The sequence below is a fragment of the Diuraphis noxia genome, unplaced genomic scaffold (assembly GCF_037042655.1).
Source record: "Diuraphis noxia isolate RWA-SAM2 unplaced genomic scaffold, SU_Dnox_SAM2 contig0003, whole genome shotgun sequence".
Classification (NCBI taxonomy): Eukaryota; Metazoa; Arthropoda; class Insecta; order Hemiptera; family Aphididae; genus Diuraphis; species Diuraphis noxia.
Window position 1 is genome coordinate 78,424,478 of NW_028301713.1, and position 16,465 is coordinate 78,440,942.

Genomic DNA, 16,465 nt, shown 5'->3' on the forward strand with positions numbered 1-16,465 from the left:
TCAAGTATCTTTAAGATTGTCTATATACTAAATTTCAGAGCCATGTATTAGTGCCATATATTTGGCTGTGGATTGTTTACACATAAATAGTGTAATTAAATAGCCCGACCAAAACCCCAGTGATAGTATTATTATAATTAATTATTGCTACAAGTCATTTAATTAGTACATTTAGGTCGCTTTCTTTCCTCTACTTGTACAGGTTTGTTTAATACAATTTTATACACAACATCAGTTTAGGGTTGTTAACTGGACACCAACTGAAAACTTTTTTTTTTAGTCGTCTTAAACTTAATTTACAATATGATTAATTATTATAAATAATTAAGTTAATTTATATTAATTAAGTGCTACTCTTTGCTTTTTTTAAAGTTGTATTTTTTCTCACTTTTTGTCGTCTTCATAAGCACATGACCACTTTCTGTTTCCAAAAATTCACAAAATATTATACTATTTAAAAGTTAGTACCTACTTGTCGCCATCGCATAAATACTTCGAGGGACATAGGAAAAACCTGGAAGTTTAATAATGTATATCCTCCAGTTGTAGGGTATAACTGTATATTGGACAGAAATCAAAAAACCTGAACTGTCCAGGCAGAACCTGGACGGTTGGCAACCCTACATCAGTTGTATATCCTTGTCATCCTATATTTCAAGTCAGAAAATGGTAATGTTGCATTTTTATCTCTTACATACACTTCTCTTTGCAAATTTGGCTTTTTATAGGTAATTATAAAAATAGTTTCACTAGTCACCATACACACAACCACAAAATCCAGGCGGAAAAATTTGCTCGAACAATGTACACATTGTTTTCACAATCTCACCATATATGTTTAATATTATGTTGTATAAGCATAATATTTTATGAATGACCACTATAGAGCAAATCTGTTTAAACAATACTATAATAGGTATTTTCACGAATTATTGAGAACTTCCAAAAAGTTATTACTTGAGTTATAAAATTTATTAATTTTTGATACACATCATTTTGTATAAAATATTTAAAATATTAACATTAGATGATATTATTGGGTATATAATTATACCCAAAATGTTGATACAGTATTTTACCATTATACAAAAATAACTATAATTTTTATTAATCATACATAAAATAATGCATATAAAAATATTTATTAATAAAATAAAAATATGAAACAATAAAAAGATTTCATTTAAAAATAATTTACAATTATTAATACTATAATTATTGAACACATTATAATAATTTTTTTTGTTCAGAAAATATTTTTAAAAAAACTATTTGGATTGTACATAAATTACATAAATAAAAGTCCAGCACTACATAATATATAATAACTTAAACAATTGTAAATTAAAAAAATATTGTTTTATTTTTGGACAAGTAACATAAATAATTAAATAATAATACAGTGGCTATAAAATAAATAATTAGAAATCTGAAAAAATTATATCAGATCGTTTATACTATAATATTATAAATAAATAATAAAAATTAAAAACAGACTTAATATCTTATTTTTATTTGATTAAAATCAAACTACTATCAAAATAATTGTAAGCGAAATTAGCTTCTATAATAGAAACAAGTGATTCTAAATTTAAAACATATATTATAGTTTTATGATGAAATTATAGAAATAAAAAGTTTCAAGAGAGTATTTATTTTAGCTAATGTATTGACCATATTAAATAATATGCAACTTCTGGCCCATACTTATTCATTATAATAGATTAACATTATTTAATGTAAATAAGTCAAAATAAAAAAATCTTACTATATTTGCAATTATATCATGGGTGTTGACTGACGAGTAACTTTCAATAAACATCAAATTATAAAATCATATAAATGATGATAAAATTAATCCCACAAGTTAAATGGATAAAAATTTAAATAGAATGTTTTTATACAGCCACTTTAGTAAAATTAACTCTAGTTTTTTAAGTGCATACTGATAACTTTTTCTTTGTAATAAACAGTAAGAAAAATCACTGTAATTAAATTATATTACTTATTCCATATTAAAACAAATAATTCAACATTGAATACAAATCTGAAATTTTAAATATTTTTATACAAAACCAAGATAATAACTTATAATATTAAAATTTCACATGAGATCTTATAGTCAACCTTTATACTTCTTTGTTTTAAATTTCTGTACACATTTTTGGTAACAAATAGTAATATAAATATTAGTCAATCGACTAAATATTTTAAAGGTACAAATTAGGAAAGTTATGCAGCTTACAATATAATCAATAATTCTAAACTGATAGGTATCATTAGAAAAAAAAATAATAACATTATAATATTATTTTAAAATTTGTTCACTAATTTATTAATTAAATTTCTAAATTGAAAATTATTTACTTGATATCTGTTTAAAAAAATGTAGTTGAATAACCAAAATGTGTTAAGAAAAATGTTTTAAGATTCAAAATTAATTTTAAAACATAATATTTTTTTTACATATAATCAAATACTTAATAAAAGTATACATTCAAATTAAACAGCAATGCATTGTGATGTATTTATACATAGACCAAATCGAAAAGCTCAATATTGTTGGCAATCAATAATATAATGCAGGACTCAAAAAGATAACAAATAACTAAGTTTTTTTTAAATGAGTTAAATTAATTTTTAAAGTTAAATTTAGTTTTGAGAGCCGACCTGTAGGTTTGTCATTTTTATGTATTATATTAATTGTAATTTATAATTACCTATAACTTCAGTAAATAAATAAATAATTATATTGTTTGAGACGTAAAACATTTATAAAAAATATATAAAAATACTTAAATTCAGCAAAAAGTCAAGTCGATCAATTATAATCATGAACCTAATATTCATTATAATTAAATCACTGATTTGATTCAATAGTTATTGAAGATGATATAAAAATAATTCAATAATTTATGATGAATAAAAATGTATTCTGGTTTAAGTTAGAAAACAGAATTAGGTAATATTTTAAGATATCAAAACATGGTTTAAAAAAATAAATGTTAGAGTAGAATTTTAAGTATTGTACATCACAATAAACCAAAAGAAAACATTAATACTTGTTGTAATAAAATCATTTATAGACAATATTTAAACTTAATACAATTAAATATAGTACTTATCATAATACTATGCATATATTCCTGGACGGATAGTTTACTAATATAAATTCTAATGTATAAAAATAGGTGATGGACGGCATGATATACATGGAATATTGGGAAAACAAATTAACACCGAGAGCGCTGTAAGTACGATAGGTGGTTTCATTCCCATGTGGAGTTGGAATAATATTATCAGATTTTATATATTTTCCAGAAATTTTGTATATATTTTGCTTTAAGTGAAGTTTATTTGAATGTATTTTATAACAATAGAAGTTGTGGCTTGGTGAGGCAAATCTGTGGAAACGAACTGAGCATACATACCGGACGCAGTTGCTATTGTCCGGATGGAAGACCATCCGAGATTTTTGACAAAATTTCCTTGCCAGTGATACAAAATTATCAACTTAAATATACAAATGAAATATACAAAAATAACCCCTACTGTGGATTCCCCTTAAATAAAAAAGAAATTGTACTTACAAGGATATAACTAGTTATACCAAATGTATAAAAGTTTCAATACCAAATTTAATTTTATGAAAAAGTAAAATAACATAATATTAACTGTACAGTGTGATCACAATAAGTGGAAACATTCAATAACTATGTGCAAGCTTCATATATTTAAATTCTGCTTTTTTGACTAACTAATAAGCAGTTTTTTAATTAAGTGTGAAATTATAGAAGTATAGCCTTAATAGTTATAATAATAATTTGTTAGATAAATAACATTTTTTGAATAAAAATAATCAATGTTTGTAATTTTATTTTTATTATTAAGTATTTTATAATCTATTATAGCCATGCAAATAACATAAAGTCATATTGTCAATTTTTAACCTAGAAAAGAAACTCAACCACTAAAATTCATTAAAAATAATTTGAGGTCAAAAATAGGACATGCCAAAAAAAAAAAATTGTGCCCATGCCCAAAATTAACTGTCACAAAATTAGTTTAACTATTTAATGTTTAGTTAGCCAAAAAATCAAAATTGAAATATATGAGGCCTGCACTGTTTCTACTTATCGTGATCACACTCTATATTATAAACCTAAATTGGAAAGCACAAATTGTCTCCACCTCAACACTTTTTGTTATTTTGTTTTCCCAATAACTTCTTATAATTGAAAGCACATTCAAAGAAATCTAAATCTACCATAACAATAAAGAACTTATTTTTTCACTAACAAAAAACAATGGACGGAATCATAGGTGCAAACATCCCAAAATATCCAGATAAAGTTAGCTTAATATAAAATATTAAAAAAAAATAAACATTTATAAGCAAGTGTAAAACCATTTAAAGTATAAAGTTTAAACCTGAGTCTGTGGTACAGGTTTTTCATTTATGGCCATAGGATGATCTCGCATAGAAGCTGCACTGTTAGTTCTCAAGGTGCTAGCAGATGCTGTTTTCTTGGGAGAAGCATGTAATGTCTTAATCGGGGCATCATGATATTCATAAATATTACTGGTTACACTACGGTTATCAATGCCTTGATGGCTCATTGCCATTGGCTCTTCTCTAACGACTAACACATCACCGTTATAATAACGATCTTTAGTTCTAAAAAATCAAATATATATGTTTTTTTTACATTCTTAAATAAATTCAAATGAAATTTAATAAATAAACTTACTTCTTTGCATTACACCACAGTATGCAAAGAATTACTGTCAGAGCAATTAAAATCATATTGAGACCGGATAGACCCCAAAATGCCACTTGAATTGGAGTTTTAGGTTCCCACCAAAACTTAATATAAAAAAAGAAATTAAAAACAAATACAAAATGATTTTTTAGGCACTATTATATAAATTGAGTCACTAAAAAAAGTATATACATTTTAAAGCAATGACAAATCATATAATTCTAAAAAATTCTAGGTAGAACTAAACATGCCTACCTAAAGAATGTTCAAGATTTGTTAACAAAAAAATCAGTTATACTACTTTTTTTTTATTATTATCAGCAGCACCACCCGAAAGTTATACTACTTAAATATTTAAAAAAAATAAGTTTAAAAACTATGGGAATTCATAAAAAAATTGCTTCTGAACTCTAAAACCATTAATATAAAAAGTGTGACCCATACTTAGAGAAAAATTCTATATCATTTTAATTTTTCGTTATATTTCCAAATTCTTAATTATTTTCAATAAATAATTCTGTTTCTGCTCAGAACCTTAGTAAATATTAAAAAGTACTTACTTCTGTGGTTGGAGGATATGTTGGTACAATAATACCAATAACAGTAGGTAAATATTCTGACCAAAATGCCGATTCCATTTGCCTATAATTTTGTTTAATAGTCGTATTATACGTTGAATTGATATTCAGGTATTTGAGATCACCTTTTAATGCCATATCAAAATGTATACCTAAAATTTGAGATTGACTTGGATTTCTAAAACAGAATAAATTAAGTGTTATGATTAATTATAAATATTGAAATAAGTTGAACCTTAAGTTTTAACTACAAAATAGTAATTGCATGCATGCCAAACAAACAATTATTAAATATGTAATTTTTTCACTGTTAGCTGTATTTTTTTTCTAATTTCATATATTTAAATATAAAACATATTGTGTGGTAATATATTGGACTAATAAAAAAAAACCAATTATAATTTTTTTTTTATCAATTTATAATTATTAAAATAGTATGATAATTATACTGTACACATAACAAATTTTAGGCATAATGCAGTAGTCTTTTATATCTACCGCATCATCTCCATGAAAATAAGGTGTTAATTATTTGTTATTAACAAATTTTGAATTATATTTTTTAGATTTATATAATCATGTAATATAATATTAATATATATATAATCATTATTCTTATCTCTAATCTCTTTAAGCTGTTTTCTTTGTGATAGGAAACTTTGTTTTTTTACTGTGTTATTATCAGTACCAGCTTGTCAGGGGTCTTTGAGACGACTGCCCATAAAAAAAAGTAGTAACAAAATAAAAAGTTAAAAGAAAATTGGATTATAATTTAATATTTTTATGCATTTTAATAATAATTATAGTTTTCGATATTAATATTGATAATAATATATATTTTGTATTCTATTTTTAAATTAATAATGAGAATACAGGTGTCATTCAATAATAATACGGGCCAAAAATAATAATGACGGTCGCTAGTTTAAAAGTCTGCCTCTTGAGAGACTCAATAATGTATACACATTTCATATGCATGAAAAGGCAGAGGACGGTGATAGATAGTATACTATATAGATGTTATTCAGATGTTGAGAATAAACTCATTCAAAGTTTCTGCTATTCGCATCGCGGTCGCTACAATTTTTCTGTAAACACAAAAACCTGCAGCATGTCGTGTTGTGTGTCCATATTAGACCATTGAATTTAGTTATTTGACATTGTATTGCCCCATGTAGTAATGATATTATTATTATTTATTATTGATATTATACACAAGTCACAAATTGGATTATAATATAATAAATTACATTATAAATTTTCAATCTCCCCAATGAATTTACTAGTTATTATATTAACTGCAATAAATAGTGACAGTCCTCTGCCAGATTTTGAAAGAAAAAATATATAAAACAACATACAATACTGATCACTCTTATACGTCTATAAGGTAATTATGGTTATTGCCTCCATAAACTGCTGCAGTGAACATCCTTAACATGTGGGCACTTAAAAATTTATACAAGGATAAAAATTTAATGGAAGTACAAATTATAAAATATACTGTGATAATTATGAGAAAGGACATTTTAGAGGTGACTATGGTAGATACACAAATATGTATTTTTCCATTTATAATGTAAAAAAATTAATAATACAATTAAAAATTTAGTTTAAAATTTAAATTTTTAAATAATAGCATACCCATAAGTTGCAAAATTGGTATAAGCCTTCATGAAAAAATGGCTCATATTACGATCATTGTCAGTCCATTTTCTTTTATCCACAACTGGTATACGAGGGAAAAATTCTAAAAAATAACATATTAATAAAATTAATATGAAAAAGGCTTAAAGAGATATACATTAAACAAAAACAACATACCACTATCCATAAAAGGTGCACCTGTCAAGAAGTAATATTCTGTGTCATGTGAGTACAGCCTCCATTCAGGTAAGGGAATACTCGTAACAGTGGTATTTAAAACATACATATAAACTGGAACATCTTCAGCTACAAGCAATTTAGACATTTCATCATGCGGAGCAACAAACAAAAAGTCGGACAACATCTGAAAATCATATTTTAGATTTAATGAAATGTACTACAATTATTTTAATTTGAATCGAACTAAAATAATCATACATTTATATACTGTGTTCTTATTGAATCCGGATTAATTGGATCAGGCCAATATGTATACAAGTATTTTATAGCTTGGTAAACTCCAGATGGGTTTAATGTGTAATTATACTGAAGGACTAATTCTTTAACTTTGTTGTTGAAGAATTCTTCAGTAACTGTATATGTTTTATTATTATCTGTCAATGAAAATGGTAGTCTTATTGTTCAATAATGGTTTATAATATATAACAAATTTAAGTTTATAATCTTACATAATATATATGCTGCTTCTTGAGTGGTGACACCACTTAAGTATCTAAGATCCTTATTAAAATGACCTGATTGAATAGCAGTTTTTACTGATTCATTAATAAAATGCCAATCTGATTGTTGCCAACCATCATACCAATCACTTTTAGGCACCAAAAATTCATTGTCAATAATTGGTCCCCAAGCATTAAAACCAATTTGAGGCTAAATAAATATGATAAAAACAATTTTAAATTTATTTATTTATAATAAATTTATTATAAATTACTTTAAAATCCGATCCAAGTTCCAAAAAACTTCTACCCCGTTTCAGACAATCAACAATTTTCCACGTAGATTCAGTACTACAGCCAATGTGAGCAGCAAATACTTTGGTTGTATTTAAAGCCCTCCACCTATCTTTTATAAGTGCCCAATCTGAAACAGCTGAACCACTCTAGAAAATAAAATACACATTATAAAAAATATATAAAAAAAAAATTACAAAATTAATTTTGACTAATAACTATGAAGTATAAATGGGCAGCTCATGTATATGTGCACAATTACCATGTGCACTACCTACCCAAACTCAAGAAAAATTGAAAACATAAATCATAATAATACAACTAAGTACGTCTAGTTTTATTAAGATTATTTTTCAAAATTTAAATTCAGAATATTATGAAAATAATAATATTTAGATTGGGTTTTTTTGAAGGCCAAACAACAGGGTGGTTATCCGTGAAGACACGGTATCAGTGTGTATTATAGTGGTGCAATAGTGCACACAATAGCTGTGCATATTTGTACAGTGTACAAATTATAACAAGTCGAAACACGCAACCCATGTTATAATGGAATTGATGTGCACATAACCAAATAACTTATTTTTTGTGAATTAATTTTGATGACGCCGCGCTTTTGTGTCGGCATCAGCATTATAATTTATTTTTACTCTCATTTGTTTATTATATTCCAATTATCAGCTGACAATCTTACTCGATCATTATCAGAAATTTAAAACAAAAATCGCGTTAAACAAAATAAAAGGTAATTAGTAAATAACCAACAATTGTAAACAACTATATAATACAATTTATATATATAATATTGGCTTTATTTTTTTTTTTTGATGTGCATTACTTCATTAAAAACCCATGAGCTGCCACTGGTATGTATGCACTAAAAATATTATTTATTTATATTAATATAATAAATAGGATTTCATATTAACCATGTCATTATATGACTCAATTTTTTTTTCTAATATCCGAACTTTATAAAAAATACATTTTCCTAAATAACTTTATATATAATATTATGTATTTAATATACACCTCTAAAAGTAAAATTAATAATTATACTACTTATATATGTATTAGTCATTGTTAGTGAGTAATAAAACGAAATTGAATTAACACATTTTGTTACCTGAGCAATAACTTTGGATACCATAAAACTAGTTTTGGGATTAACCATTAACAATCCTGCGGATGCAGCACCTGCATCCGGTCCAAATAAAGTAATTGATTTACGATCACCATTGAAAAACTCAATATTGTCATAAACCCAACGTAGAGCCATAGCTTGGTCCATAAGCCCATAATTGCCAGGAGAATTGTCATCACACGTACTCAGAAATCCTTCAAAATTAAAATATTATTTCAACAATTTTAATTATTAATTTTTTAAATTACCTAAGGCTCCTAATCTATAATTGATAGCTACAACAACAACATTATAAAATGCAGCCATCATATGTCCATGAAAAGAGTTTGATGATCCGTGTACAAAGTCACCGCCGTGTATGTAAAACATGACTGGATACGGTTTAGCTGGGGCCACACCCGTCTGTGACCACACAATTTAAAAAGACAAATAAATTGTAAATTAAATACTGTACAATTAATTGCAATAGGTATTAATTGAAAATTTTATTTACCGATGGCATAAATATATTTAAAAATAAACAGTCTTCATCTACTTTTGGTACGCCTCTAGTAATACCAGTGTAAATAGCTGGTTGTGGGCATGCAGGTCCAAAATCAACTGCTTGATGTAACTGCCAACCTTTATGAGGTCGTGGTGGCTAAACAGAAGTATTTATATATGCATACTATTAATAATTTTACTTCATAAGTACAAGACAATTGATGATAAAACATACACGAAATCTTCCTTCATTAATTGGTGGTGCTGCATATGGTATGCCTAAGAACACAGCAACTTCAGCTTGTTTTCGCTCAACAGGTGTTTGAAAAGGTCTATAACCACTTTCAGGTAGAGGGTTATCATAGAGATGCACTTTAAACCCCTGAACTTGACCATACTTTGTGGATACAAATACGTCTCTATCCAATTGTTTTGAATCGGTTCGCTCTTTACCTTGTAAATCTGGTCTCCACCGACCCAGTATACCAGGGAGCAATAACATATCATCACCCTAATATCAAAAGTTAGTTAATTAGTTGTTGAAATGAAGCAACAGCAGAACTTCAATAAAACATATATTATTAAATATATTAAGGTAAGATAAATTTATTAAATACAAAATTATGGTTGACACTTACAACATAATTTTGTCCATTGGGTCGATATGATGGAGTTCCAGGACGACCAGGTTGATTGTACGGCAACCGATTCTGGTAGTTATTCTGTTGACCGTATTGGTCTAGTAGAGGATTATAGGGGTTGGAAGATTGTGGCAAATTGCGATCATAAGCCGTCTGCGAGGGGGGATAATTTTGAGCATTGTATGTTTGGTACCTGTAATCCTGGCCATTTGAAAGGGCAACCACAAACAATATGACAGCGATGAACAGGGCGTGACACTGGGCAAATAACATAACAAATTTCGGAATTGCGATCACCAGATAAACACTACACCATCAGCGCACATCTGAACTACAAAAGACTAATTTTAATATTATACACATAACGGTTTCACGCAATTTAATAACTGTAGCGGATTATCCTCAAAAACAGGCAGGACTAGGACTGTGGGAAAATATATTCTAAAAAGTAGCTGTCTGTGAACGTTAAAAATATCATAACTATTAACTATTTCATATCCTGTATAAATTGTTATTGTAAGACATTGCCTTCTTAACATTTTAAATCGGAGCAGCCAACAATTGATTGATAATGTTGATACCATCACGTCGTTATTCTGGTCACACTGATAAAAAAGCGGAAGAACGGAAGGAACCATGGTACAACCATAGACCTATTAAGAAATTTAGGTCTATGGATACAACTTTACTGTTCTATGGTATTGCTGATATTGCTCTGCGCGGCCGCTGTGCCCTATTACTGAATAAAATATTTACCCTGCATAGTGCATATTTTCTGTTAATTCGTAGCTACGAAATAATTGTTCATCTACTTGACCCAGTTGGCCAGTTGGCCCTATATGCATTTAATGTTATATTTTACGATTTAATAATTATTTTTGATAAAAATAATATACGTATATTTTATTCAATAAAAATATTTACGTAATAATAATTATAATACAAAATGTTATAATGCAGTTGCATTATCATAAATATTATTATATACAAAATATAATTTTTTAGAAATTGGATTTTATTTTTGGTTAGCAAAAACAGTAATTCAATTAAGAAAAACAATCTCAAAACAAATTTACACAATAAATAATATGTTATAAATTTATAATATACTTTATATAAATTCAGAAAAAATATAAATCATGTTTTTTTTTTTTAAATCTTTTATAACAAATTTTAAATGAACAATTAAATATTATAAACAATATTTCTCATATACATTTAAATATAATATTGAAATGGGCAGTAAACTAAATGAACTTTACACTGTACTAAAATAAATTTAACAATATACAAGAACAAAAACAGAATTGAACAATGACATTATTCTAAATTTAAATTTTAGTTCCTAATCAGCGATTAACAAATATTTGTTCATTCTTCCATACTCAATTGGTATAGTTATGATAGGCTTCAGAGCAAACCAATTTGTTCCTTGAATGTCAGAACTTCAATTCCTTAATGGCTTGAGGGAGATCTGGAAGTTTCATATCCTTCAACTGTTGAGGAATATTCATATTTTTCATAGCAGACACAGCTCTAGATGGCGCACCAGCAAGACCAGCCTAATGAATATTTAAATAAGTTAAATAACAATATTATTTAGAAATAAAAACTATCAAAAATTCTCAATTAATAAAAATTGACCATACTTCTTGTTTCTCCAATTTGTTTTGTTCTTCTATCCTTGAAAGTATTTCGGTCATATTAGTTTCCAAAACCATTCCACCCATTACTAGTTCATTTAAAATGTAATGAATCTACAAAAAATGTATATTGTTTAATTTTTTAATACATTAAATTAATAATAACCAAACTGTTATACACTTCTTAGTTATTTCTCGGAAATTAGATTTTTTTGTTTAATTTAAATTTAAGTTTTTAAATTAATTGATTTGATATATTTATATTGGCTAAGTAAGCTTAAAATTAAATTAATGATTCCATGAAAAAAATATGAAATGATTTTAAGAGCATAATATGATGATTAATGATAATTTTATAATACAATTTAAAAATTTGACATTAAAAAAATAAACACATTATAATAAATGTTTATCATGAGTTTTCATCAGGTATTATTGTTTTTCAAACCATAGTTGACATACAATTTCCGCTTTTATTAAAAAATAAGTGGACAAATTTATAAAATATAATTATTATTAAATTTATGAAAATTATGAAAAAATATAAGTGCATATTTTCAAACCATATTATTGTAATTTTTAAGAGCATAAATGTATGCATATTTAGTAGTTTTAAGTGGATTAAGATTTCCAATACCCGACTTATTATATTATTTTGATTTTTTTTTTACGTAGTAAACAATTGATATTTTTGAAAATGTATAAATTGATTTATTTGATATAGGTGCATACAGTATAACTTAAAGAAATAGTATATAAATTGTATTACATAAATATGATATTTTGCAAATAAAAATAAATAATCAGTTATATTGTTTTGTTTGTAGTTGAAAAAAAAATCCCGATCCAACGCAATAATCGCAATGATTCTAGATGATTGTGATTAATAGTTTTCATTCAAAATTGTATTGCTCATGACATTCTATGTGAACAAAATGACTACATATTATGTGATTAGAAATAACCTTAATACATTGATTTGAATCAGCATGCTCGGAATATTGCAGTATCTGCTATTATTTTAAGTGATTTTGAGGGTATTTTAAACTTAGAATAATATTTCGTACGTAAAATGGAATAAACATCAAATTCATTTTACCAAATACAAAAAAATGATTGGGTATAACAATTTTATAGAAAAAAGAAAATGATAAAAATACTTTTTAAAATAATGAGTTGATTTATAGTAATAATTACATATACATTTATTCTTTTACATTATAAATAATCGATAATCTATCATAATATTACCTTGTCAACGTGAAATATAAGATCAAGCTCACAAACGTTTTCAAAACATTTATCGAGTGTTTCAACAAATACTTGAATTAAATCAAGAATACCAAGTTCTGATTCAGAGGAATCTACACAAAACACGAAATACAGTGTTGCATAATGACGATAAATAAGTTTGTAATCTGATCCGCCAATAAGACTAAAAATTAAAATTAAACATCATTAGGATAAACTGTGATGAAATTAGTATATTGGTAATTTAATAATAAAACTTTAAAATTACCTTCCACCTTCAAGAAAGTTGCAAACATTGTCATCCCGTTTGGAAACCAACTGAAATGTTTCCTTAATAATTTGCTGTTGCATGTCTTCATTCTATTATTAAATATTTAAATGAATCAAAAAGTTTTTATGCACGAATATTTTATTTTTAAATTAATTAAGCAGGTACTTACAAAATATTGATAGAATTTAGAAAGTCTAGGCTTTCCGTAGTTGTTAAACACCAATATTGCTTTGATCATAATTGTTTCTTATTCTAAAAACTTTAAGCAGATGTTTATATTAAGATTAATACAATAATGGAAAAAATTCGAACACGAACAAATTATTAAGAAATGTATTATCATTTTTTATTAAAAGGGCAAAGTTTTACTAAACATTTCATAATAAGAATAACATTATACAATCCAATTCTAATCTGAAAATCCAGACATTAAGTCGAATCAATTATGTATTAACACTATAACAGTCTTGAGTTAAGAATATGAACGGACCTCAGATGTGCTTCAATACAAAAATAAGAAACGTAATTTGTCTGAAAAAATGATAAAATTTTTAGTTATGATTAAGTACCCATGTACCCATACTCCTATGTATTAATATGTAAGGATGTAACATGTGTTATCACTTATCTATATTTATCAATTATTGTTGACAGTTCTAACAGTAAAACCACTTCTGTAAAATAAATATATATAGTAGGTAAACCTATTTAGTATACATTTTTTTAGTATATTAGATTTCGATTTATAATTATAAGTAGGTAACAAGATGATAAAAGACAAAAAGATTTTAGCTTAATTTTAGTTTAACTCCAATCACAGAATATAACAAATAAAAATGCTATTTTTCAATTTTATTTCATTGATTTTTATGTAATTAATCACAAAAAAACATAACGATGCTATCAGAATTTGTCTGTCAAATTTAATTTTGAAGCTACGCCAAATTCAATTATGTTGGTTTTGTGAAATTTATGCATTGAAATATCGTTGCGGCATTGTTAACGTGGGCTACGGACAATAATTAATACAATTCATGGTACCTAGGTAATCTCAAGTGTATGATTATTTCATTTATTATAGAATTCCAACCTATTTTAAAACCTATTCTATAATTTCAATAATCAATGGTTATTCGTTCCAGACTCCAATTATAAATAAATAATAATACTAGACATAGGCGCAACTAGGGTGAGGGGGTTAGCCCCCTCCCAATAATGTTCCTTATTGATTTCAAATAATACACGTACAATTGTATTTTCAATTTTTTCACTTGAAAAAAAAGATATTAATATTTTAAAAACTCTAAAATATCAAATATTAAACTAATACAAAATATTATATTATATAATATAACACATAGGTATACATAGACGTATATCTTGGCTGAAGAATCGCCGTGGCTGGTACAATACAACATGCATCTATTGATTTATTTCGGGCATCACTTGACAGGAATAGTAAAGCCAATATGACATCCAACATCCGGAACGGATAGGAACTCACAGAAGAAGAAGATAGCTATACATGTTATATAATGTAAATATATACAATTTCTAACTGTGTATCAAGATCGGGTTCTATTCAAGGGTCGGGACTTGTGTTAACATGAAATCTGTGGCTTTTTAAAAAATGTATCAATATAATATATAAGTCTAAGGAATCGCAGTAATCACGTTTTAAAAAAGAAATACATACAAGTATGTATTGTACTCATCACTGTTCAAAATATAGTCGTAAGTCTTGATTTTTTTTCGCTGCAGTCTTCAATAGTGTTGTCTTTGATAACTGATTGGTATAAATTCTGAAATTCATGTTGAATATTTTTTAATATGGCAAGTGCATTTAATCGATCCGGTCATCCTGACATCCGTGTAGATTAATTATTAAATATATGCTAAATCAAAACTACCGCTCTATTATTTATCTCTATCGAATTTTATTATCAATCATTTTGTCACTCATCAACCGTGTAACTCGATACCTGACCAGCTTATGGCGAATTGAGTGCTTTATTACGTGTCCAATATGCCTTTTTCGTATGTAGGTAAGCATTGCTTACTAAGCAATTTAAAGCCGTAGGCCATGTTTGATTGTCTATAGCAAGTCGGCCATCATCAGTGATAGTCTATAATAACTGACTATTAATTGAAAACACAATACGTTGAGCATCAATAAGTGACATTGCTGTGCTTCGCAGAAATTCTATAGTTTAAATGTTATAGTCATAAAAGCACATAATAATAATACGTGGAAATGGTGCGTAGTCACTCGATTGGACAATTAAATCGAAAATATCCCTCGATAGTCGATTTGATATGTGAAACCACCTTGGGTAGGTCTTGGAGTGAAAACTTAGGGTTTTAAAGCACATAATATTATAGACCCGGTGGCGTGGTCACTAGATACCGTCGGTGGAGTACGATTGCTCGCGTTTTACCTTTTTGGGCATACGATTGCGCGCAATGCCGGAATAACAAAATACATGCTTTTGACTATTCAAAAGCGTATGATTGCGCGTGAAATTTGATGCGACGTTACCAACTTATTATTAAAATTTAAAATAATTATTATAATTGAAAAAATTATTTAAAAAAATTGTTATTTGTCGTATAATATGTTGTTATTGTATTTATTTCTAATAACATTATAAACGTGTCAATTAATCAGTCAAAAATAGTACAAATAGTTACCAAAAATAACAGATACTTTATATTCACACTCAGTCTACCTACCTAAAAAGTTCGGATATTTACCATGCATCTATAATCTGTATATTTGGTAACGTTGCTTAGAAGCAAAAATAATTTAGCACGCGCAATCGTACACCTAAAAAAGTACCGTTGATATAACGACCGCGCGCAATTGTATTGCAGCCGATCCCATGGTTTTTTAAACTATATAATAATAATGATATAATAAAATGTATGTACATATGTGATATGTTTGTGTATATTTCAATTATCTATACGACTACAGTTAGATTTTCGTGTTTTTAATTACAATTTTAAGTTAACATAATCAGTGGCGTATATAGTGGGGGCCTAAAAAGTGTTCTAAAACGTCTCCATT

The 16,465-nt window shown here is 26.8% G+C and overlaps 2 protein-coding genes across 2 annotated transcripts; both read right to left on the reverse strand.

Moving 5' to 3' along the window:
• Positions 1-1,293: 1,293 nt before the first annotated feature.
• Gli (carboxyl ester lipase-like protein Gli) lies at positions 1,294-10,729 on the reverse strand. The gene is made up of 13 exons (XM_015517086.2): positions 10,228-10,729; positions 9,825-10,100; positions 9,600-9,746; positions 9,355-9,508; positions 9,089-9,300; positions 7,944-8,111; positions 7,678-7,879; positions 7,427-7,602; positions 7,166-7,352; positions 6,986-7,091; positions 5,324-5,519; positions 4,752-4,867; positions 1,294-4,678 (listed from the first exon to the last, which is right to left on the reverse strand). The coding sequence occupies exons 1-13, from the start codon at positions 10,501-10,503 to the stop codon at positions 4,426-4,428; spliced, it is 2,469 nt and encodes an 822-aa protein (XP_015372572.1). The 5' UTR covers positions 10,504-10,729; the 3' UTR covers positions 1,294-4,425.
• Positions 10,730-11,224: 495 nt separating this feature from the next.
• or (AP-3 complex subunit sigma-2 or) lies at positions 11,225-13,959 on the reverse strand. Its single transcript, XM_015517077.2, has 5 exons — positions 13,565-13,959; positions 13,393-13,484; positions 13,125-13,308; positions 11,880-11,987; positions 11,225-11,792 (listed from the first exon to the last, which is right to left on the reverse strand). The coding sequence occupies exons 1-5, from the start codon at positions 13,631-13,633 to the stop codon at positions 11,670-11,672; spliced, it is 576 nt and encodes a 191-aa protein (XP_015372563.1). The 5' UTR covers positions 13,634-13,959; the 3' UTR covers positions 11,225-11,669.
• Between the last annotated feature and the right edge of the window lie 2,506 nt (positions 13,960-16,465).

Bases quoted from the DNA above. Each gene is read 5' to 3' on its own strand.
- Gli (XM_015517086.2), bottom strand. From the start codon at position 10,503: ATGTTATTTGCCCAGTGTCACGCCCTGTTCATCGCTGTCATATTGTTT. The intron at 9,301-9,354 runs GTAATTTAAAAA...TTAATTTTGAAG, and splicing joins TTATAGATTAGGAGCCTTAG to GATTTCTGAGTACGTGTGAT. The intron at 5,520-6,985 runs GTATGCTATTAT...ATTCTGTTTTAG, and splicing joins ACCAATTTTGCAACTTATGG to AAATCCAAGTCAATCTCAAA.
- or (XM_015517077.2), bottom strand. From the start codon at position 13,633: ATGATCAAAGCAATATTGGTGTTTAACAACTACGGAAAGCCTAGACTT. The intron at 11,988-13,124 runs GTAATATTATGA...CATTTTTTGTAG, and splicing joins TTATATTTCACGTTGACAAG to ATTCATTACATTTTAAATGA. The intron at 11,793-11,879 runs GTATGGTCAATT...AATATTCATTAG, and splicing joins ACAAATTGGAGAAACAAGAA to GCTGGTCTTGCTGGTGCGCC.